General features: G+C 42.3%; 2 protein-coding genes across 16 annotated transcripts in view; both read right to left on the minus strand.

Moving 5' to 3' along the window:
- The window catches only part of kcnc3a (potassium voltage-gated channel, Shaw-related subfamily, member 3a), a 67,900-nt gene extending 54,162 nt beyond the window's left edge, over positions 1 to 13,738 (minus strand). For 9 of the 14 annotated variants that reach the window (XR_013819659.1, XR_013819660.1, XM_079856985.1 and 6 more), the window contains exons 1-2: positions 11,071 to 11,216; positions 5,320 to 6,004 (exon numbers count right to left, since the gene is read on the minus strand). Coding sequence is in view for 12 of the 14 variants with exons in the window: in XM_079856985.1 (XP_079713111.1) it covers positions 5,320 to 6,004; positions 11,071 to 11,132 (747 nt within the window). In the remaining 2 variants the exon portion in view is untranslated. The other 5 variants (XM_079856984.1, XM_079856992.1, XM_079856986.1 and 2 more) reach the window with 3 other exon arrangements.
- A 994-nt stretch (positions 13,739 to 14,732) lies between these two features.
- saxo3 (stabilizer of axonemal microtubules 3) lies at positions 14,733 to 18,881 on the minus strand. 2 transcript variants are annotated; one of them, XM_079859253.1, is made up of 5 exons: positions 18,718 to 18,796; positions 18,133 to 18,293; positions 17,901 to 18,017; positions 16,527 to 16,615; positions 14,733 to 15,119 (listed from the first exon to the last, which is right to left on the minus strand). In XM_079859253.1, the coding sequence occupies exons 1-5, from the start codon at positions 18,722 to 18,724 to the stop codon at positions 14,765 to 14,767; spliced, it is 729 nt and encodes a 242-aa protein (XP_079715379.1). In that variant the 5' UTR covers positions 18,725 to 18,796; the 3' UTR covers positions 14,733 to 14,764. The 2 variants fall into 2 exon arrangements, with proteins under 2 accessions (XP_079715379.1, XP_079715378.1); XM_079859252.1 differs by having other exon boundaries at positions 14,737 to 15,119; positions 18,133 to 18,312; positions 18,718 to 18,881.
- Between the last annotated feature and the right edge of the window lie 5,021 nt (positions 18,882 to 23,902).

Genomic DNA, 23,902 nt, shown 5'->3' on the forward strand with positions numbered 1-23,902 from the left:
AGTGTGCTAGAAAAATAAAAATGAAAATAAAATAAAATAACTCTAATGGTGGGAAGTGGGACGTAGAAACTAAATTTCTTTATCATATTAGTTTCATAATATAAATGGTAAGATAAAATAAAAGAACTATGATATTGGTAGAAAAAATACAGTCAACAATTTTCCAGATACTATTTTACACATATTTTTTGTATATCTTTTAATATTGTAAAATACAATATAAAAAATCTCTAATGGTAGGTAGAAAAACATACAGTGTCTGCTTAATAGAAAGAAAATAGTTTCCAGATATATTTCACATATTTATTATATTTTCTTTTCACAATAAAATAAAATAAAATAAAACTCTAAATGCGGGAAGGAAAAAATACAGTGTCAAGTTAATTTAAAGTAAATATTTTCCAGGTAATATTTTAGACAGCTTTATAATACTTTTTTTGTCTCAAAAGCATCATCATTGTAGCAAATTAGCTCTAAAGAAATATTAATAATCAATCATAACTTATAATTGTATCAGTTAATAGAATTAACTTAATGTTGTAAAATTAATATTACAATCAATTAACCTGTTTGTGCCGTGAACACTCAGTGTTAATTGTTTATTAATTCTAAGAAATGTACATTTCCGGGGTATGGGAAATGTTTTTTCTTACTTTGCAGTGCTACTAAGAGCTAGTAGTCAAAATCTGCATGATTAGGGACTCCAGTATATATGAGCTTGAAACACGGACAACTTTTCATGTGACTAGACTAGACTAAACTAGACTAAACACTTAAACTACTCTAACATACACATACATGCATACAGTTTACCAAGGGAAAGAGAGCTGAAGCAGAATACAGGAAAGCAAGAAGTTACAGCATTGTTTGAAATTCAGCAGATCAACAGCCTTGAGCAAACCATCAGTTTAGTTCTAACACACCCTTCTTTAAAAGGGGTGAGGATACTTAATGTATCAAATAATGAGACTAAGTTTGATACTTGCATGTCTCGCCCATTTGAATTAAACTGTCCTGATGCAATTTGTTGAGGCTCCAGTTGATCTTTGCTGATGTTGTCTTGATGAGAGAGAACCAGTGGGAATCAGAGGATCTTTGGTGAATGGAAAGACAAGGCCGCAGCCTGGCACAAGCTTGGGGGTCCTTAGAAAACTTCTAGTTTAGCATCATCTTCACATCAGGATTTCAGAAAGGGACTAAGAGAGTAAGAGACTAAGAGACCAAAGAGGCTCAGACAACACAGTGTTCATGGCATCCATCGAAAACCATCTCCATCAATTGTGTCCTGCCTGGGCCAAGAACAGGTGCACAGGATGAAGCTGACCGAGGATAAACACCTTGCAGTGTCCACAATATCTAACTACTTCACCTGTGAGACTGGTGAAAACACTACAACTCTGACTGACAATTAGGAACCACCAGAGACTCGAGCATCATGATTCCCTTGCCCATCACGATCCAACTGACCATCATCCGACGATGCCTCCACCTGAACCTCGTCGTTCGAAAGGGGGGAAATATGTAAATCAAAATGCTCAAAACATCATAAAACCTTCCCCCTCTCCCTCAAACCAGTTCTCAAGGCCGTTATCACCTCTGCTCCCCTGAACGATCTGAGCAAAAGACTACAGAGATAAACTTCCAATACACAAGGACATTGACTCCATTCTTACCCACAATCTTTCCCAAATGTTTATAGTATTTCTCCTGTGTTTCATGCATGTCCCTATGTTTTATTAGCCTAGTTATGATTCTTTAATTATGTTAGGGTAACTTCAAATGTTGATCTCCAAAGATGATGCATCACTGCTTTAATATCTTCAAATCCTCATCTTTCTTGGTATCAAAAGAATCCTCTTTTGATTTTATAATCAATGGTGTACAACATGTTATGATAAATTGCATCATATTTTTTTACCATACTTTTGTGTATCGAAACTGTTATCTGAAACCTTTAATCTGGCCAATACGGAGCCAGGGTTTACTGCAACTCTTCACTTATGTATGGGCTCACTGGATCATCTGATTTAAACCAGGGATTTAACCAGAGAGAGAGAGAGAGAGAGAGAGCTCCTAGTCCTGACACCATAGATCAACTCAGATACGCATGCTATTTATTTTATGGTGCCCGACACTACAGTCTTTTAAAAGTCAGCATTTACTTTGAAGACATCTTCTATCTTCATAAGTGCCTAAAATGAAAACTGAATCAGTTAAAAATGGAGCCAAAAATCGAGATAATACACATCTTGCATGCATTTGCATATTTTCAGATTGAAAAAAGTGACTAACAGCATTGCCTGCACGCTGCACGCACATACACAAGTGCACAGGCTCTGCCTCTGTTGCTCTGCAGCAGAAATCAGAGCGCAGTCAGCTAGTATGAGACGCCGCAGTGTTACGCTATAGCACAGCCAGAGAAAGGGACATGGAGGTTGTAAGTGATGATTAGCAATCCGGCACGAGGCCCTGCACCCATACAGCAGCCCGCTAATAAAACACTATGCGTGTCACGGTTGATAAAAGACCTCCGTTCAATGACGACGCAGTAAAACGATGACGGCATCTCTCCCTCCCCTTGAGAACAGTGAGAAGAGCTGGGTAACTTACAATCGCAGACCCTTCAAACGCATTAGGAGCAATTCTGCAATTAAATGCAGACAAAAATACAAAGTAAACCTGAACAGTTAAATGGAACCCTGGGGATTTAAGAAAGCAAGTATGTATCGACTGCTCATGACTATGATCTATTGACCTAGATGTGACGAGGGAGATAAATATCTTAAATAACCAGCCTGCAATGATAAAGGAGATAAATGGTTGCTGTTCACTAGCTCGTGAATGACGTTCTGAGAGCCAAAGGGTGAATTACCTTTCATGTGCTCCAGCTGAGACATCTCTCAAACAAGGGTCAGTAAGTGACTTTGTTTTCCTAAAGTCGTAACAGATTTTTTTATAATGACAGAGATTATTGTCTGACTGGAAAAAAAGATGATATGATTAATCGCTCAAAATGGCAAGCAAATAGTTTGGTGCATCTAATTGGGCTGTGTAAAGTTTTCCAATTCATATGACCTTATTATGCTCAGTATCCCAAAATTGGGATCACAAGCGTGACACCCAGAAAAAAATCTAACTTAAGCTTCAGGTGTAGTGATTATCAGGTGATTGTGGTGGCAGTGATATAGGGAGCTTCTGCCGAGTAAGCAGGAAACTGATTCAGTTAAAAGTAAGACCCACGGGAATCTCTAGTTTCTGGTATACCGCGAATATCCTGTACTCCCAATGTGGATACATACATAAGCACAACCTGATACCAGTAACTTGCTTTGATAAGCTAGAATTTTCTCAAATATCTTGTGGTTAAACATATAGGCTACCTTACCATTGGTATGGGTCACATCATTTAAAGGTGCTCTAAGCGATGTTGGGTGACGTCACTTCTTGTTGACGTTCGAAGTATTGTCAAACAAAATTAAAAAATGCTTAGCCAAACAGTTATTGGCTAGAACACTGTTTGTTATGTTTCGTGGTGCAGGTTGGCCCAGTTTGTTTTTGTTGCCGTTTGTGGAGCCTGTGGTGTCTACAGAGACGGTGTTTTTTTTACAGTGTGTTCAGGGGACAGGCGGCTAGTGGATAGTGAAGAGATGTTTGCTGTATTTGACAAAAAAAAGTCATCCTAAAAAACGCGTGACATCACTTAGAGCACCTTTAATAAAGGGTACAACATTACTAAATATTTTGCAAGCATGACAACATGTTCACTATCATAGTTTCAATCAGCTCAATCAGGGCACTGATCAGGGAGTCGGTTATTTTAAGGACTGTGCATAATGCACCTTAATGGAAGTTCTACAGCAAAAAACATAATCATGTGAGCCAACTACTCACCGCATATGACAACACGTGAAAGATGTTTTAAAAAAACAAACAATTATTTAATTATGTATCAGCTAGACAGGTAATGAACATAATCTAGCTAACATTTATAAATAATTTACAGCTGAATTGTTGCAGCAATCAAAGTATTTATCATAATGTACTTTTAAATAACAAAAAAAATATCCATGATGCTGTTGTTCATAAATGCCAGTAAGGACGGTGTACAACGAGGACATTGCCAGGACCCCCGGCCTTAGGAAGGCCCTGTGATTTCAACCGAGGGGGACCCACAGCAACAACCTGCACCAGGGCCCCAGATACCCCACAGCCCTGTTGGCATGAAATAGAGCCATCGGTGTCCCAATGTGTAGTGAGTCAGGGTCCTCACCAGTGCCCGATTTCATGCACATGATATATTGACTCGCGACCAAGGGAGCTGAATTAAACGTACTCATTCAGGCATGAGCAGTTGTTTTCTCACTTGTTCCTGCTTTGCTGAAACGTTTTTCTAACTTGCAAGATCTGCAAGGTAATGCAATGTTCATAGCCAAAACTCAATGGTGTACACCCCAGGGTAAACGTCCTGGCGTTCAATGTCGTAGGGGTCTGCCAGGTGCCGTTCTGCAGTATGGACAACAGCGAAATGTGCATACTCTTTGCGCATGCGCAATGACTGGCGGTTGTGATCTGAATGCCTGTATAATAATTAAGGTTTTTACGATAATGACCGTCTGGAAGTTGGTTATTTGGCTTGCTACACGCATACTTATAAATAAATGGACATTAAATATTGTTTTTGGAGGAAAATGTTTTATTAGCTTGTAGAGACTGCAGAGAGAACTGAATACGACCACATCCATGAAGGAAACCAGTCAGTTTTACAGCGTTGCATAATTATTCAGAAATATTTGATCAACCAGAATAAAGTAAAGTAGGCTATTCTTGAATGCGGAGTATGAAATCAAACTGAATAACAACGTTCTTCAAAACATTAAAATATTTGTTTTCAACATTTCATAATTTACACGAACAGCCGAGCCAAAAAGGTAAGTTTTAGAAAGGTGCCGAGGAGCCCACTGCGCATGCTGAGAGCTCGAGTTATGTTCACCGCCAAATAATGTGCGTGGAGCGTGACAGCGAGACAAAATACTGCATTTTCAGAGAGAGAGAGACAGAGAAAGACTCCACATAACGAGCCAAAGTATTTTTCTCTCCAAACTTAGCTAGCAAACTTCCCAGAGGTTTACAACTTATCAGCTCAAGCCAAGTACGACAGCGGGGACTATTCCGATTGTTGCAAACTAGCTTGTGATTCCATGTAGCCTACACTCACACAGGGTCATACTACAAGAAGTTCACGTGAAGCGCGCTCAAAATCTAATACAGACAGGTTTAATAATAAAGTAGATTTCGAAAGATGCCGATACACGCACTCACCCTGGCGTATTTCGAGGAGTAGGGGTCCTCAAACAGCGCCCACATGCGGGGTCGCCAGATACTCCACCTGCTGGTGTTGCGACCATCCTCCTGTAGACACAACCTCTTCAAGTCCCCGTCCGCACCGCCCGTTAGCGCCGGGTCGTCCTCTGGCAGGTCCGGCTCGGGCGTCTCGAAGCTGTCCAGCGCTTCCTCTGCGTCCCGATGCTGACGGTAGTTCATCCAGCAGCAAGCCTCCACGTCCGTCTCATCGATACCCCAGAACGCGAGCTCCTCCTCGAAGAGAGGACCGCAGACATCGTTGGGACAATGCAACTTCCCAGTGCGGTAATAGTTGAGGATGAAAGCAAAGGTGGCAGGGTGACGGTCAAAGAAAAACTCGTCGGATTTGGGGTCATAGTCAAAGTTACTGAACGCATCTGGCTCCGTGAGCCAGGACAAGCGGGTCCCAGGCAGCGTCTTCAGTGTGCTGCGGTACGTCTCGTGCCGAACCCCCCCGCAGTTTATCACTATTTTCTCGCTGTCTGAAGGACAAGTCATGTCTGCGCTGTAACATGCTTTGTTGGACGACTTGTTCCCACCCTTGCGCCCTTTGAAAGAGGAGACACACACCGAACTGAGCATAGAGGAGCAGGGGGAGGGAGAGGAGGAGAGAGAACCGAGAGGGGAGGGGGGGAGGAGGAGCCTGCGGTGGGAGAGAAGAAGAGAAAAGAAAATTAGTGATGCTCATACTTTTATACATCATCAAGTTGGTAAAAGTGACCTGCTTTTAACTCATCACATCATTAGTTCTTGCACCAGCCGCTAATGTGGCTCTGTATAGGTGGTACAATGCAATTGCAATGGTCAAATTCCTATTAAAATTCTGGAGAAAGTGCAAATATAGCCTAAGGCTGTTGGGAACATCATGAGGGGGCCCACTACGGTCTTTTATGGTATAGTCCACTCAATGGGCCTGAAAAAGAAAGGACCCGTCCATAAACATTGTGTAATTGTAGTGACGACCCTGGCAAACACACAAAATTAGATGAATGTTGATGCAGGTATATGGGATAAGCATTCTAATGAAGGAGTGAGTTTCACATAATAAACAGGAACGAGACCCCTCCTCTTTTGAAATGCCCACCCATCTCTCAATTTCCATCTTTTACCATCACTCAGCTCTCATGTCCCTCAATTCACTAAAACACTCTGCTCAATTACAGCGAAGGGAGATGAAAATGACTGAATGTTTCACAGCCACCCCCCTCCTCACACCATGCTCTCAGTGTATCCAATAGAAAGAGGGAGAGGAAGAGAATGAGAGCGAGAAGAAGGGTGGGAGGAAGAGGGAGAAAAGCTAAAGGCAGAACGATTATTTGCTGAGCTACACAAAATAGGGAGAAAAGACTGCAGAGTATTAACTCTTACACTATCCCTCGCTTTCTCTCTTTGGGCAGTACTAATGTTATGCAGACCATTCAGTACAGTCAGTGTACAGTATTAACATTTGTTGCAGTCGTAATTGTTTGAGGATGCAATCTTCAAAATGACAATATTCTATTAAAAAAGGGTTCGATTCATATGCACAAACATGCATTCATATTTTCATGGCATTACACTGAGAAGATGCTTGAAAAATGTAATGTTTTTACTTCTTAGCCGTATAGTGAAACAAATGAGTACTGCCGCTCTTTTTTCAATCAAAATGTCCCATTTTGGAAATATGGAGCAGGGAAGCTATTATCTTTTTCTCTTGGGATTATCAAACACTGTAAAAAAAGTGGTAACGTGCCATTGGATCTATTTGTACCTGATTTAAACTTTAAAAATGACTTTTGTTGTGTAGTCAAATTCAGCTAGTTAAACCAGATTTTTAAATGGAATAAAACAAGTTACTACACAAAGCAATTTTTTAGATTGCCTAGCAAGACAGTGTACAAGGGTCAGATTTCACAGACAAATGTCCTCCTCCCTTGTTTTGCTGTGCTGTCTTTTCCGGCTTTCACAATAACTCCTATATCTGTGTGCCTCTTGTTTGGCTGTGCTGCACGGCTGCTCCATACATATCTGTCAAACTGTCTTCCCTCATTACTTATCCACACTTATCCACTCTGCTCAGCTCACTCTTTCCCTTGCTTGCCCTTATGTCTCACTGTGATTAACTGTTAAAACAACAAAGACCACAGGAGAGTGAGAACCGTAGGAAAGAGAGAGGCTGAATCACATGAAACAAGGTAAATTGATTCGCTGCTTCTCTAAATGAAGATGGTTAGGTTGGTTTCTACATTCAGCACCACGGACAGCGCATGAGTTTCAGTTAATCATTTAAAGCTAAGGACTAGATATAGTTCAAAGTTGAGCAAAAAAAAATTTATACCAGACATCCAAGGAAGTGTCTTAAACAAAAAACATACTAAAACAAATCACACCAATAATAAATAATAATAATAACATAAAAATAAAGTAATAATAAAAAAAACAAAAAAAAACTCTGCAGGCGTTATACATGTTTCAATGTATAGCATTTCATTATATATAACTAAATCCTCAAAAGTCTAAACACTTTGGCTCTGCTGCACTATCAAAACACTATGTTTGCCTGAGCAGCCCAACATTCAACATTGGCTAAACCAATGGAGTATTTGTAAGGTGTTTAGATATAACAAGCTTATGGTGGTAAAATAAATAATTATAAGGACCACAAATGGGTATATATATATATAAAAAGATGAACAGGAAACCCTGAAACTGAGAGGAAACTAGGTGGGAAAACAGTTGTACTAACAAAGCAAAAAAAAGGCTCCCATAAAAGGGAAACCATTGTCAAGTGTGTACCTGGTTAAGGGGGAAGTACATTAAAGTGTGCATGTCCATTGGGATGGGGGTTGGATGTAAGGACAGATACGCCTATAAAAGACAACAGCACTCTATCGACAGAGAGCAAGGAGAGAGGAAAAACGGAGAGAACAGGTTACGGCCACTGAGGGGAATGTGAAGGAATTGACTGCAGTAAAGGTAAATGAGGCTCCATTCATAAATTATTCAATTTAGAGAAACAATTGTCAAAGAGAAGTGATACATACATGCACTATAATGAGAAGGAAGTAGATCTGACCCAAATCTACCCTACTGTTATTCTATCTTACAGTATGCTGTACTGCGTCTGCATTATACCTTCACTCTTACTCCCTTTCTCTCTGTCTGGTGCAGTGTTGGTTCTTTGGATATTTCTACTTGCTATCCCACTGCAGTTGAAGCTCAGCGGTGCTCAAAGGCCACCTAGAGGCTTCATCGGGGAACTGCACAGCACAAAATACTGCAGTACCCCCTCCTCTTCAAGCTTTCTCCCCGACTGAGGTATGGATGCCTTATGCAAAGCATATGTCGATGCATTGCATACAGGGTTGTGTCCCTTTTTAGCCCATACACTCTTTTAAGTAACAGGAATCACTTAACAAATGTAATATATTTGCTGATTTATACAAACCAAGCAGGTATTATCTTAGCCTCAACCTGCTGCTTGAGCCCAGTGATTCTTGAGGCTTTTTGCAATCCCTTCCTCTCTCTCTCTCTCTCTCTCTCTCTCTCTCTCTCTCTCTCTCTCTCTCTCTCTCTCTCTCTCTCTCATTTGTGTGCACTAAGCTACTCTTAGCCGAGTTGCTCATATCGACGTCTCCTGTGGAATAGCACTAAAAGAAAATAAATTAACAGAGCAAGGACGCTTGCGTACACAAACATAGTGACATTCGCAAAAAAAAAGCCATGTCACAGCACAATTAATTAGCTTAAAATGAATTTGTGCTGTGCAAAGACAAACTACACAGCATTGGCACACATGAATAATACGATATATCCTCAGAAGGTCATCAGTCAGACTTCGACCTCTGCTTTGAAACTAATCACTCCGCTCTGACTGCTGAGAACAGAAGCCCTTTTCAAAAGGCCCACTCTTTTTCAGCCGAGAGAAAGAGATACAGAAAGGAGCTTAGAAGACTCATCTAACAGTGACAGCATTGAGACGTAGGCTACATGACTATATTCCCATATCTAACACTAACAGTGTTCTTAAGATAGTTATAAGACCCCCCCCCCCCCACCGCCCCAGCCCCAGCTCTCGTTAAAACCTAATTAATAAAAGTGCCCTCTCTGGTTAATTACCATCCCTTTATAGTCCCCTATTAAGTACTCAGGGAATGAAGCCGGAGAGAGATGGGATATAATTGTGTTAAGCCAAATCACACATGAACTTGATGGAAACTATTCTTAGAGGTGGGAAAGAATGGAGTAGGGTGACCAAAAAAAAATACGGAGGGCAGAGAAGGTCATCTCAGGTGATCGGTAAGGGTCACACTGTCAGGAAGGGGTATATTAGTGAGGATGCGAAATCATGGAAAGGCATCAGCAGGAGGAAGAGAAAATGATTTGAAATAAGGTGCTGCCAATAGGATGTGAGTGGGTGAAGGAGGGAGGCAGAAGGGGAGGGACCAGAGACTGAGAGAAATAAACAGAAAAAGTTTAACTGGTGTGTGATACGGTGAGAAAGTGTAGAGGAAGATGAAAACAAGTTAGAATGAAGGTGTTGCTTAAACTGGTCGTTCTCAACTGGTTCAAGATAATGTCCCTATTATCAAACAATGAACATATGTTAATATCATAAAATAAAGTAGAATTAGAAGCACAGTCAAAAGTTTCAACAACAAAAAACAAGGGGAAATGTTTCATCCTCCATTTTAACAGCTGATTTAGCTATTATTAACTGTATTTAGCATTGTTATTATCTACAACTTTATCAGAACCATTTTTTGGGGACCCTCCAGTTGAGAATCATCATTAGAGTATTAGCAAGAAAGATATGGGAGAAATGGGAGGATGAAGAGAGTTCCATCCACAGCCAAAATAGGGTAGGGAGTCATGATGCCACAAACACACACACACACACACACACACACACACACACACACACACACACACACACACAAGCTGCTTATGCAGTGGCTGGAATGAGAACACTGAGTTCTCTAACATACCTCGGGCATATACTTGGCTACTCTCTTTAAAATAAAACAGAATTAGGGATCTGCTTCAGAGGATAAGAAAATAGTTTGTATACAGGTATAAAGAAGATTTGACATGTATGCTAACATAGTGAAAAGACACCTACATCAAGCCAATACAGATATCAGGGTGACATGACTATGTGGGGGAAAAAAAATCAGACACTCAATCATTGTGGGACATGAAACGTATATATTTGTTGAACTGACAACTCAAAATGTAACATACCAAAAATACCTTTAAAAATAAGGGGGGTTTAAGTCAGTGTGCGAATCATTGAGTGACTTTCATGGAGCCTACTTTTTACTGTCAGAAACTTAGCTAACAGTAAAATAATAAACATAAAAAAATAAATAACTAAAGGTCCTCGTATAATTGTGTAAATATGTGATTATGTGACAAGTAGGCCTAATAGATTGGCTATCATGAATTGATTCGCCATGGATACCTACTCAGGCTAACGGGAATTCTATTTGTGAAGTGACTTTTATGGTAATCAAAGCATTCCATAATTCGCACGCTGGTTTAAGTGAGAAAAACAAAGTAAACCTGACTAGGCTACTACTTGTTGAGTCCGTTGACTGGCAGAGGGTAGGCAGGCCTGGTCTTTGCATATGGGTACACCGGGCACACAGACATAAATACTTTTGTCACTTGTACACAAGATCACGACACAGACACGGCACAAACACCTATATTACATAGGCTACTTACTCGCTTTGGGTCAGGCTCTGTTCGCGTGCGTGCAGTGTGCGTGTTACTGAACACACACACATGAACGCACAAACTGCACAAAAACGCTACGTGAAATTCAGTGTTTTCTGACTGAATGGAGGGATCCTCTTGGCGTGGGGTCCGAATGACTGTGCAGAATACTTAAACATAAGATTTTGTTTTCTATAAAATGTGTACAGTTATGAATAATGTAGGCTAATATAGTCTTGCTACAAGAACTGGCCGTTCAAAATGTGCTATACTGCGTAGTCGTGCAGTTCCTTAATTGAAATAAAAGACTAGCTTTCTTAATATCTATATGTTTATTATATCGCCTATGGACCTGCTGCTACCCTTGTACCTCAAATAAATTACTCCCGCCGTTATATGCATGGGTGTTACAGATCTATTATATAATTTTCGCCCTGATAAATAAGCATTTCTATGATTTACCCAAGCTCGTGTTAACCAATTAGGCTACTTTTATTCACTAAACGAAACAGTCTATCCAACCAAGCGAAACGAGCAGCGGGAAAACACCTCTCTCTATTTCTTTAATCTTCATGCACTCACTCCATTAACAGTCTATCCCTTTCTTCTCAGTTTTAGCATCCTTTCTTCCGTATCTTCACCTGCTCCCGTTGTCCAGGGTCAAAAAGACCGTAACCAGGTTGCAGACTGAGAGGTCTGTGTGAATTTATTTAAGGCGAACAAACAATCTCTTCCGTCCGTTTTTTCCCCTCCCTTCTTTCTCTGTCGATTTTTTGGTTTTGTAAATCTGTATTTCCATGCAATTTAGTCCTTAATCTAAAGGTGACATGGGATCCCTCTGTGTTGTTCCCTCAGCTCTTTAAATGGAAAGGTGGCAGCTGGTGCCCCCTCCCCAAACCCCACCCTGTGCTATTTAACCATATACACGCCAAGAATCAAACCTGTCGCTATCTCCAGCATTTCGACCAGTGTCACGATTTTACACGATTTTTTTTAGCCCTTAAAAAACGAACACAGTCCAATACCCAATTCATGTAGAATTATTTTTTAAAAAAGGGTTATACATTAACGATTAAGTTTACGATAGATAGATACTGTATATAATACATAATACTGTATGCTAAAGGAGATTAATATTATTTAGTGTGAAGTTACATTAGTAATATAGCAGAAACATTTATGTAGCCTACTGGGAGCAGGGAGACAGGAGTGATAGACATCAACAAAAAAAAATTCCATAACATTTTATTGGACGATTTAGAAAATTATGTCTGTCCATTTGTGAGGTTTAAAACTTTTTTCCTTTCCTTTCCTTTTTTTTTTTTTTTTTTTTTTTTATCAAATGAAGGTGGAGACAGTCAACCTAGCACTAGCTGTGGTGCAATGATCACACATTCAGCCAGGGAGTGAGATGACATGTAGAAGCAAAATAAGATTATTATTATTTTTTAAATATTTTATGAAATATAGTGTTGCTAAATGTTTGATATTTAGTAATTTTAAGATAAAAACAATAGCATTTTGTCATAAATATAATATTTAGATTTTTTACTAAAATAAATGTAGATTCTGGGCAAACAAATTACAATAAGGTGGTTGTTTTACACCAAGGTGGAGACAGTTCTGTTTGTAACATGAGGCCAGAACAAGTGACAGGTGAAGAAGCGAAGAAGTGAATACGCACACTTTATACATGCATATATATATAGAGAGAGAGTACTCCACTTTACTTTGTGTATGAGGCTGATGATAACGTTACTGGTGGAAGGGAGAGACAGAGAGATATTAGGGAAAATGAAGAGAAGGAAAAGGGAAGTGAGGATACCGTTCAAGAGAAAGCCTTTAATTATTTTACACGGCCCCAGCCTAAGGATTTAGACCAATAAATGTAATTTAGGAAAAAACAGGGTTGTCCGTGTTTCTAAATTTTATTTGGGTGCATAGGATGGCCTGGATGGGTGTAGGATTTTCCGGCCTGAAATTGTGTCCCAGTCCGGCCCTGATAGATAGTGTGGTGAGATCTAGTATTTACCTCATTGCCTGATTAACCCCTATTTAGGTAGTCTTTTGGTGTCAGGTCAGGCTTACTACACTGGCTAGTTTGTTATACCTAAGGTATGTCCCTTAACACCATACAATAACAATCATAGACTCAAAAGATCTTTCATGCTTACCCTCAGGTGAAAGCTTCCTGGATCTTTTTTTGTCCTGGTCAGGTGAAGATATACAAGTGCCTACACTATTGCTATTGAACTTTCTTCAAATACTTGTCTTTATAAAATAAAAGTTTATTTAAACAAAAGAGAAATATACTTGGTTACACAATAATCAAAAAACTTGTTAGCAAATAATCAAAAGATAATGATAATGATTCTTCAGCTAATTCATTCCCGGGGCAGTCCTGGAAAATGGATGTACAAAGAGTAACTTACGTCTGAGCAGTTCACACAAGCAACCTGATAAAAAATAACCTGTTCTCGTCTTGAGCTTCTCAGATTATGAAATAGCAGGCAAAAATAAGGATCTAGAGAGAATTCACTCTCAAAAACATCAATATCAAAAATAAACACACTTGAACATAATTTTTCTGTTCCTGTTTTAGGCCACTTTGGGTTTTTCTAGAGGAACTGAGAAACACAGTCTTGTGACTTTTATTCAGCTTGCACCATTCCATTCTGCATAGTTGCAGATAAGTCCTCTTGTGTCACTCTTATTTTTTTTATGGTGCTTCCTTCCTTTGTGCTTCTTGTGTGTCTGTGTGTGCGTATGTCTATTGTATTTGGTGGTACATTTAACTCCTTATTAAAATATTCCACTACAATAGATAGACTTGAACTCACAAACTAGATCACATAATAGGATCAATACTTGGAGCTTAAAATTCACTTTTAAACTGCATTTATTTGAAATATTACACAAGTATGAGTGTCTTTTACCTTGGTCAGTGTGTTTTTCCTGGGCAGTGTAAATCTGTAGCCCTGATCTAGTCACTACATACAGATTTGAGTCTCTTTCTTATGGGAGTTCCATACACAGTTTGTGTCTCTGTGTGAAAGACCACCACTTAGGACAAGCACCAGGCCAGGTCTCAGAATTCTGCTCAAACTGATTGAACATCCAAGAAAATCAAATAATGCAAGCTGGGCAAAAGGAGGTAGATATTGGGAAAAAAAAGAAAAAAAATCCTGAAGGGACACACCAACATTTAGAAACTTCAGAAATTTGGCTTAATTGCATTAAAAATTGTAGGCTAGATTGTATAATATTCTAATTAAAATATAGTATCTGAGGACAAATTACCACCCTCTCTGTTATGTTTTTGGCTCCCAACCCTCTTGGGTTGTCTAGATGTGCAGCCAGCTGCCTCCTCAGTGAAAGTTCTGCCTCCCCATGGTCTTCCCTTTTTACTTGCATCTTTTTTTCTCAAGGATTTTTTTTTAGCACACTTCCTGTAATCTTGAATGTTCATTTTTGAGTGCACGATCACTTTAAGGATAAAGAATACATAGCCACAAAAGGTACACACTCCAGATCAATAAATCAATAATGTTTCCATCAATCACTTCTAACATGTTTTATTCTCCATGTATTACAGACCCTCTGAGTGACGCAAGAAAAGAACAGAAATTAAGCAATATTGATGAAACCATTTTTTGTTTAAGTTCAGATCAATTACCGCAAAACTGAAAATCAAACTTTTTTCTTATACCAGAGACATCCTATTTCTTCCATATGTCTGATTCTCAGTACTATACATTTTAGGAACACCTAAAATGTCCAGTAACAGGCCTCTACCACCATCTTCTTCCCATTTCACCCCGCTTTGTGCAATATCAGCAGCTTGTGATGTTGAGGGAGCCACAGGTACCATAAAACTGTCCATATACAGACTGCTTTTGCCCCTGTGGGGCAAAGGCAGAGGTGGGCGAGGCAGCCGGGGTTGACATGATAAAGTGGATGGAGCTTTGTGAGCAGGAAGTCGGCTGTGAGCCCCGCTCTTGGTAAGTTTTCCATTAAAGGTAGCTGCATCCAGGACGGAGCGAGGAGACAAATCTGACCTGAAAAAGAGGATTATCAATGACTAAGAAAATGATTTAGTGGGTAAAGAGGAGGCACAGGGCTCACAGAAGAGTATTAATACATTGCATGCACGCACTAGTGCTTTGAGGTCCATTATCTTCTTGCCTTATCTCAATGTTGACCATTCACTTAGCCCATATATTACTTTGTCAATGGAAACACATTTGGGAGATTGTGGGTCCTCTAAAGTTACTAAAGTTAAGAGACTAAAGCTCTTCATTCTTAGCATAGGAAACATCTTAGTATATATGCCATATATGACACTGCTTTCTCAATAAAAAATAAGCTAAAACACATGAAGCTTTAAGCGTTCTTAAAACAATTTGTTCTTAGTTATGAAGTCAGCAAAGCAGATGTACCAGTTTAAAAAAAAATGCACAAAAAGAGACATTCCCCATATGTTACACTGTCAAACATAAACCTGCTGTGAAGAAGTGTGTGAATTAGTGTCAATGTGTGCTCGTGACCTTGAGGGCAGCCCACCAATCAAGAGCTGACAAGGTTCAGGAGGCCAGGCCAGAAGATGAGATGAGCAATGCTTCACTAAATCATTTCAATCTGCCTGCAGCAAGCCAACATGAAAAATAAAGCATTCATCTGATGTGCCATATTCAATGTTGGATTAACCTTAAGCCTAATGATTATTAATGGGATCATTCACTAAAAATGAAAGGTCTGTCATCATTTACTCACCCTCATATTGTTTCAAACCTGTATGACTATTTTGAAGAATGTTTCAACAGTCTTCGTTCATACAATGAAGGTAAATGGGGTCCAAAACAACATTGTACAGACAAAAACAAATGCCAAGACAACTTTTAAAAAATATTACCATTTTTGTGTGTGTTCCACAGAAGAATAAAAGCCATACAAGTTTGGAATGAAATGGGGGATGGTAAATAAAGGCAGAATTTTAATTGAACTATTTTGTTAAGTCACCTAAAAAACTGTGTTGTGATCAGATCTGACTCTGAAGGGTTTGTTAAACTGACCATGTTTGAAGACATTATTTGATCAGTTAGATAACTAAAAGTGTATTATGCGCACTGTAATTCTAACTAGATATCTTGTCTGCAGCTCTGTGGTACACGTTCAAAAGTCAAGAACCAGTTATAACTGCACGATTCACTATGGGCCAGATCACGGATTTACATCACCCCTGAAGTGTTGTTCTTGGGATGGATGCTTTGCTCTAATGGTATCCAGAAAGCTGATTACTCAAATAGTACATTATCCTCCACTTACATCCTGGAATTGAATCAGATCGGTAAACCTTTTGATCTAAATCATCACTTTTGAGAAGCCACCACTGCTGACCTCAGATCTCGGAATTAGCATTTAATCCACCAGTGCATTCACACTGCCCTCTAGGGGTGGAGAGTTACCTGTGAAAGTGCTTGAAGTCTGCCTTGGTCGTGCTACAGGCTGGCTCTTGCATGAACGCCTGTGTCGTTTCCAGCTGTCGGTACAGTGCCTGAGTTAGATCAAGAGAAGTGTGAGTCATTCCATCAGCCCAGAAGCTCGGGTGGAGATAAAACAGCCGGAGTGCTGCTGAATCCTCATTGCTGTGAGAGTCATCCATTAAGATACTTTGCATGAATTAGCATTTTTTTATATTGATGTTTGAAATTCCCTCATCCACACCATTTTTAAAATACATTTCTATTCTCCACTCTCCAGAAAAGCTCCTTAAGCCCACTTATAGAGCACAGTTAAAGGAATATTCTGGGGTTGATATAAGTTAAAGGGAAAGTTCTCTCAATAATCCACGTTTTGTCATTATTGACTCTCCTTTATGTCGTTCCAAACCTGTATGTCTCTCTTCAGTGGGACACAAAAGAAGATATTTCAAAAAATGTCTCAGAATTCTCCATACAATGGAAATCAAAGATCACCAAAACTGGTTACCAAGGTTCTTCAATATCTTATTTTGTGTTTCACATAAGAAAGAAAGTCATACAGGTTTGGAAAAACATGACAGAGAGAAACTTTTGCCAGAATGATAATTTTTTGGTGAACTATCCCTTTAAGCTCACTTGACAGCGTTTGTAGCTTAATACTGATTACCAAAAAGAAAAACGGTTCATCACTCATTTTGTTTTTTAATAAAGCAAAATTTTAGATTACAGTGGCACGTTTACAATGGAATTGAATGGGGCCATTTTTGGAGGAATTAAAACAGAAATGCTTCTAAATTTTATAAAAGAACTAAAATAATAAATTTTCCTGTTAAATCTTGTGCATTATTTAAGCTCTAAAGCTCTAAGTCATTTTAGCCTTTGTGTTCATGCTGATGAAGTTGTAAAATTGGATACAACTTTACACAGAAAAGTGAAGTGATTGTTAATGTTTTCACACTAACATCATGTTACGATGCATATTGTTTACATGAGGGTTCCTCAAACTCGGTCCTGGAGGGCCGTTGTCCTGCAGAGTTTAGCTCCAACCCTGATCAAACACACCTGAGCAAGCTAATCAATGTCCTCAGGATCACTAGAAACTCACAGCTAGGTGTGTTTGATCAGGGCTGGAGCTAAACTGTGCAGGACAGCGGCCCTCCAGGGCCGAGTTTGAGAAACCCTGGTTTACATCATATGCTATACTTTTGAAACAGTGCGTATTTTAATGTTTAAGGATTGACAGAAATCACTTCCATTGTAAGTGCTTCGCTGTGACCCAGATTTGAGCTTTTTTAAAAGAAAGGGATGGACAAGTGCAAATTTCACCTGGGCCTATAATGATCAGCTTCATCATCTCACCTGTATCTTGCTATAGTGTTCACCAAGGGGTGCACATGCTGCTGATTGACCTCTGTACTGGTCCTGCATTTCACTGATGGGGTTAGAGACCACTCGCACCGTTGGATGGTCTCTGATCTGCGGAGGATCAAACATAAATGACAAAAGTGTATATAACTTACAGTTCCAAAAACAAAAAGGACATTCTCCAAAGAAAAACTATCTTTCACACACACACACACACAGATCTCACCCTCTGGGCCAGCTCATCGAGGAAGTGTGTGGTCCAGTGCGGAGGGGCTTTAGAGTGGATTTCATTGTACAGAGGTCCATTTAGTGGCTTTCGGTCGTGCTCAGTGTGTGAGGTGAGAGAGAAGTGAGCAGAGGCCGGCACTCTGTTCTGGCGCTGGAGGACTGGAGGAAGAGGGGCATTCTGGCAGTGACAAGAAGATGCTTGAAGGTATCTATATTTGTTAGTAACACATCTTGTTTCTTCAGGTCTTTCATGTTCAGTAACGTTACTTTTACAGTCTATGTTCAGTACACATGGTATCAAAGCTCTAATTAACAACAACAAAATCCCATACTAAAAGTTTCTGACAAAGTGTAATTCTTATTCTACAATTATTGTTTTGTAAATGTAAATATAGTTAATTTAGCCGTTTAAACAGACGAAATTCTTTGTTATTTGGTTCAGTTTCGTTTTTGGTCGAAGTAACGTTAGCCTAACGTTAGTTGTTAAATAAGTTAGCAAGCTGCCAGCTTAACAGTAACAACAACTGCTGTAAGTTAACCATAATTTTGTATATCTTAATAAATCGACAGGTGGTGACCCTACCTTGCATGTTTTTAAATAAAACGGAGAAGGCTGCAAATGCATATGTCCAATGGTTGTGCTAGTTTGGACCTTTCGTCTGTGGTTATCCATGATTTATCCACAAAACTGAAAATAAACAACCAAATAGATGCTGGAACTCCTATCCGTCGAAAATTAGACAAGTGGCATATTGCTGAAAAGATCCTTGATGTGTTTGGTCACAGGTAATCCTTCCATAGGAACGGAGACTGTTTAGTTTATCTGTTGTTATGGAAACGAACACGCGTCCTTTAGCGGTCTCATAGATATTTTATAGTGTAAATATCTATGTAGCGGTCTGAGAAATTATTGCGCGAGGAATAAACGGTAAAATAGTACTCAGGTTGTGAGCTTCATGTGAGCTTCATTTTTGAAGAAACATTAACCTAAATAGTTAAAAAGATGAAACAATAAAATAAAGTAAAAAATAAAATTCAAACTTTAGAAAATAATTACAGTAATTTCTGTCACTATTAGGATACTACGATGAGAAGATAAAAAAAAAACATATTTTCATTTGGTTTTTCTTTCTTTTGTGACAGCGGTTAATATTCGGGAGGATGTGAATTTAATAAAATCTATTAAAACAAGTTCTGTGGCAGTCAAATTTCTCTCCAAAATCAAAAGAAAGAAAGAAATATTTTTTGTGACCATTCCGATTTAAAAAAAAATATATATATATATTATTTATGAATTATGAAAACGTTTCGGTTACTCACGTAACCTCTGTTCTCTCTAGAAGAGGGAACGAGTATTGCGTAGTTGCTACGCTACGGGAAAGCCTTTCTTTCTCGAGATACTGAAGCCAAAAATTATCCTTAATTTTTATAATCTTGTCAACGCAGTGCGGCAGCCTGCAGACCTAGGGCGAGCTACTAGCGTGCCCATTGGCTGCCCTGCGGCAACTGCAGCAGCCTACCGCTGAGCCCTTGGCGTGACGTCACGACCAATGAGCGCGCTTGGCGCGCTTACTGCGTCACAGCCCGCGAAAAGGGGGGTGTGGCTTAGCGTATATAAACAGGGCTCGGAGGCTGCTTCTCTGGTTTCTGTCGCATGAAGCGAAATGAGCTCGTGGCGCGAGCACGGCGGGCTACGCAATACTCGTTCCCTCTTCTAGAGAGAACAGAGGTTACGTGAGTAACCGAAACGTTCTCTTACGAGAGGTTCTCTCGTATTGCGTAGTTGCTACGCTACGGGAACGCCCTTGTCAACGCCGTGCGCGCCCAGCATCCACTGAATGAGTCCCAGGGAGAGCCCGGGGAACGTGATAGCGGAGAGCCGGGCGGCCTAAAGAGGGCTAGCGCCGTACATAAGCACACACTAGGGGGTTTGGAGCGGCACGGCCGGTCCGAACTGACAATTCCCTGCATAGTGCAGCTCAACCAGTAGAGCTAAATCACACACCGTAGCCCGCGCACAGATAGTGGGCCGGCATACGCGAGACTTAGACTGATAACACTTTCGCCTGCAAGGCGGGAACATCCAGGTTGTAAAACCTAACAAATGTAGAGGGGGAGGCCCAGCCTGCCGCTGCACAAATGTCATGAATGGGAATCCCGCTGGACCACGCCCACGACGAGGCCATGCCTCTGGTGGAGTGAGCTCGAATGCCCAATGGGCACTGCAGGTCTTTAGACGCATAAGCCACAGCAATAGCGTCCACTATCCATCTGGACAGGCTGTGTTTCGAGGCGGCGAGACCCTTGGTGCGCCCACCAAACGAAACAAAGAGCTGATCCGAGCGCCTGAAAGCGGCGGACCGTGAAATGTAGTTCCTCAACGCCCTGACCGGGCAGAGGAGATTACCATCGGCCTCGCTGCCATGCGTTGGCAGGGCTGAGAGGGAAATGACCTGTGCTCTGAAGGGAGTGCCCAAAATTTTGGGAACGTACCCATGCCTCGGTCTGAGAATGACTTTGGAGTCATTAGGTCCGAACTCGAGGCACGCGGCGTTAATAGATAACGCGTGAAGGTCTCCCACTCGTTTGACTGAAGACAGTGCTATCAGAAAAACGGTTTTGAGCGTGAGGTATTTCATATCCACAGTTTCCAAGGGTTCGAAGGGATGCGCTCTCAGGGCCTCCAAGACCAGAGAAAGATCCCACATAGGAACCGCGGGGGGTCGCGGGGGGTTCATCCTCCTGGCTCCCCTAAGGAAGCGGATGACGAACTCGTTCCTTCCTAATGCGCGGCCCCGCTCTGAAACAGAGAGCGCTGAAATGGCCGCAACATAGACTTTGAGCGTGGAGGGGGACCTGCCCGCGTCCAGTAGCTCTTGAAGGAAACACAGAATTCGCGATACCCCACATGTCTGTGGATTGAGCCCCTTAGCAGTGCACCATCTGTTAAACACTGACCATTTCGACATGTAGAGCCGCCTCGTAGAGGGGGCTCTAGATTGTATGATCGTGTTCATGACCCCGTCTGGCAGATCAGCGTGTAATCGTTGAGGCTCCACGCATGCAGAGACCAGCGCTCTGGATGGGGATGCCATATCGAGCCGCGGGCTTGAGAGAGAAGGTCTCTCTTCACCGGTATCGGCCAGGGGGCTGAGTCTGCCAGCTGTATTAGATCCGGGAACCAAGCTTGGTTCTCCCAGCATGGGGCTATGAGGAGCACTGAGTGGCGCGCTTCCCTGATTCTCTCGATGACCTGAGGCAGCAGAGAGACCGGGGGAAAAGCGTACAACGGGCCGCTGGGCCAGGTCTGGGCCAGCGCGTCCTCGTTCTTCGAGAAGAACTCTGGGCAATGAGCGTTGTCTTTTGACGCAAAAAGGTCGACTTTCGCTTTGCCGAAACGGCGCCACAGTAACTGGACTGTTTGGGGGTGTAGAGACCACTCCCCAGGGGGAACGTTGTCCCTGGACAGTCTGTCGGGACCCTCGTTCAGGTGGCCAGGCACATGCGCGGCTCTCAGCGAGCGCAGAGAGTGCTGAGCCCACACGAGGAGGCGTTCCGCCAGGGTGCAGAGCGTCTTTGATCTGACACCGCCCTGGCGATTCACATAGGCCACTACCGATGTATTGTCCGTGCGGACTAGAACATGGTGACCGTGGAGGAATGGGAGGAAGTGTTTGAGCGCTTTCTCGACCGCGAGCATCTCTAGACAGTTTATGTGTAGGAGATTCTCCTGGTCTGACCAGCGGCCATAGACCGGTCTGCCTTCGAAGAGCGCTCCCCAACCTAGGTTGGAAGCGTCTGTCGAGACAACTTTCCGGTGTGAAATCACTCCCATAGTCACTCCCGTGAGATACCATTCGGCTGCCAGCCAGGGCTGCAGGGCTGAAATGCAGCCCTGATTCACTCTGACTCGCAAGCCGCCGGCCGCCCAGGCTCGGTGGGGCACGCGCGCTTTCAGCCAGCGTTGAAGCGGGCGCATGCGCAGTAAGCCCAGCTGGAGCGCTGCTGCAGCTGAGGCCATATGCCCCAAGATACGCTGGAATGTCCTCAGCGGAACCCGGCTGCCTATTTGGAGGGATGCGGCGAGGAGGCGGATGCGGCGCGCGCGCTGCTCCGACAGTCTGGCCGTCATAGCCACCGAGTCCAGTTCTATTCCAAGAAAGGAAATTGACTGACGGGGCGATAGCGAGCTCTTGGTCCAGTTGACCGAGAGACCCAGCTCCTCCAAATGGCTGAGAAGCGCTGTTCTGTGAGACACAAGTTCCGTCTCTGACTGCGCTAGAATAAGCCAATCGTCCAGATAATTCAGTATTCGCATTCCCTGTTTTCTCAGGGGAGCGAGGGCCGTGTCCATGCATTTCGTAAATGTACGGGGTGCCAAAGACAGGCCGAAGGGCAGGACTGTGTACTGATATACTCGACCGTTGAAGGCGAATCTCAAGAATGGCCTGTGACGGGGAGTTATCTGGATCTGAAAGTATGCGTCTTTTAGATCGAGAGAGATAAACCAGTCTCCTGGGCGAATCTGCGCGAGGATTTTTCTGGTTGTGATCATTTTGAACGGCCGTCTCATGAGGGCTTTGTTCAGATGTCTCAGATCTAAAATAGGTCTTAACGCTCCGTCCTTCTTGGGTACGAGGAAGTAGCGGCTGTAAAAGCCCGACTCGCTCAGAGAAGGATGAACCTGTTCTATAGCCCCCTTGCGCAGCAGCTTCGCTATTTCTGCTTGAAGCAGGTGCGCAGCTTCTGAACTCACTCTCGTCTCCGTCTGTGCTGTAAAGCGCGGAGGGCGACGAGCGAATTGAAGCGAATAGCCGTGTTTTATAGTATTCAGCACCCATTCTGACGCGCCCTGAATCGCTTCCCATGCTTTCGCATGCATAGCTAGGGGTCGAATGGTCTCTGGGTTCAGATCGCCGCGCTGCGCGGGATGGGGAACCTGTATCAGAGAGGATGGAGCGGCGTGCGCGCCGCTGGTGCTCGAACACGGGGGCTGGTAAACAGTATTGGCCGACTGAACAGCATTCAGTAGCTCGGTCCCATCGGATGGAGCGTGATTTGCTGTCAAACATCCCAGGCGCGAGAGTGGCGTGGGGATTATAATGTCTAAAAGTGAGTGCGCGTGCTCGTGAGCGGGCGCAGAGTTTACACTTATGACATGGCCAGTGTTTGGGAGCTTTAGAGGGTCTGTGACCCAAGGTAACTGACTGGCAGAGCGAACAGCGGGTAGGTGTGAGCACAAGGCTGTGGGCACATTTTCTACACTTAATACTCGAGCGGCTTGCGTCCGCTTCATGAGAGAGCGCTCTGTGCGCGTTACCATGGGGACCCTGTTTGTGTGAAGCAGTGAGCACATGGGAGTGGGCACATTTTCTACACTTATAATACTCTCGGCCTGAGCCGTTGTTGCCCGGGGTAACCGAGTGACAGAGCGAGTTACGGGTAGATGTGAGCACAGAGTTGTGGGCACATTTACTACACTTAGTACTCGAGCGGTGTGTGACCGCTTTATGAGAGAGCGCTCTGAGCGCGTTACCATGGGGACCGTGTTTGTGTGAAGCAGTGAGCACGTGGGAGTGGGCACATTTTCTGCACTTACAACACCTTCGGCCGGAGCCGGAAAACCCGAATTTACACTCTTTCTGAGATTTATTTGGGCCGCCGTAAAAACGGCGTTTGTGTGCAGGCGAGCGAGTGGTATTACTGGCTCGTTGGCTGCGGTGTAAGCTGCTGCAGTAGCCTGTACTGAGGGGACTGACAGAGCTGGG

Source organism: Squalius cephalus, assembly GCF_949319135.1.
Source record: "Squalius cephalus genome assembly, chromosome: 1".
Taxonomy (NCBI): domain Eukaryota; kingdom Metazoa; phylum Chordata; class Actinopteri; order Cypriniformes; family Leuciscidae; genus Squalius; species Squalius cephalus.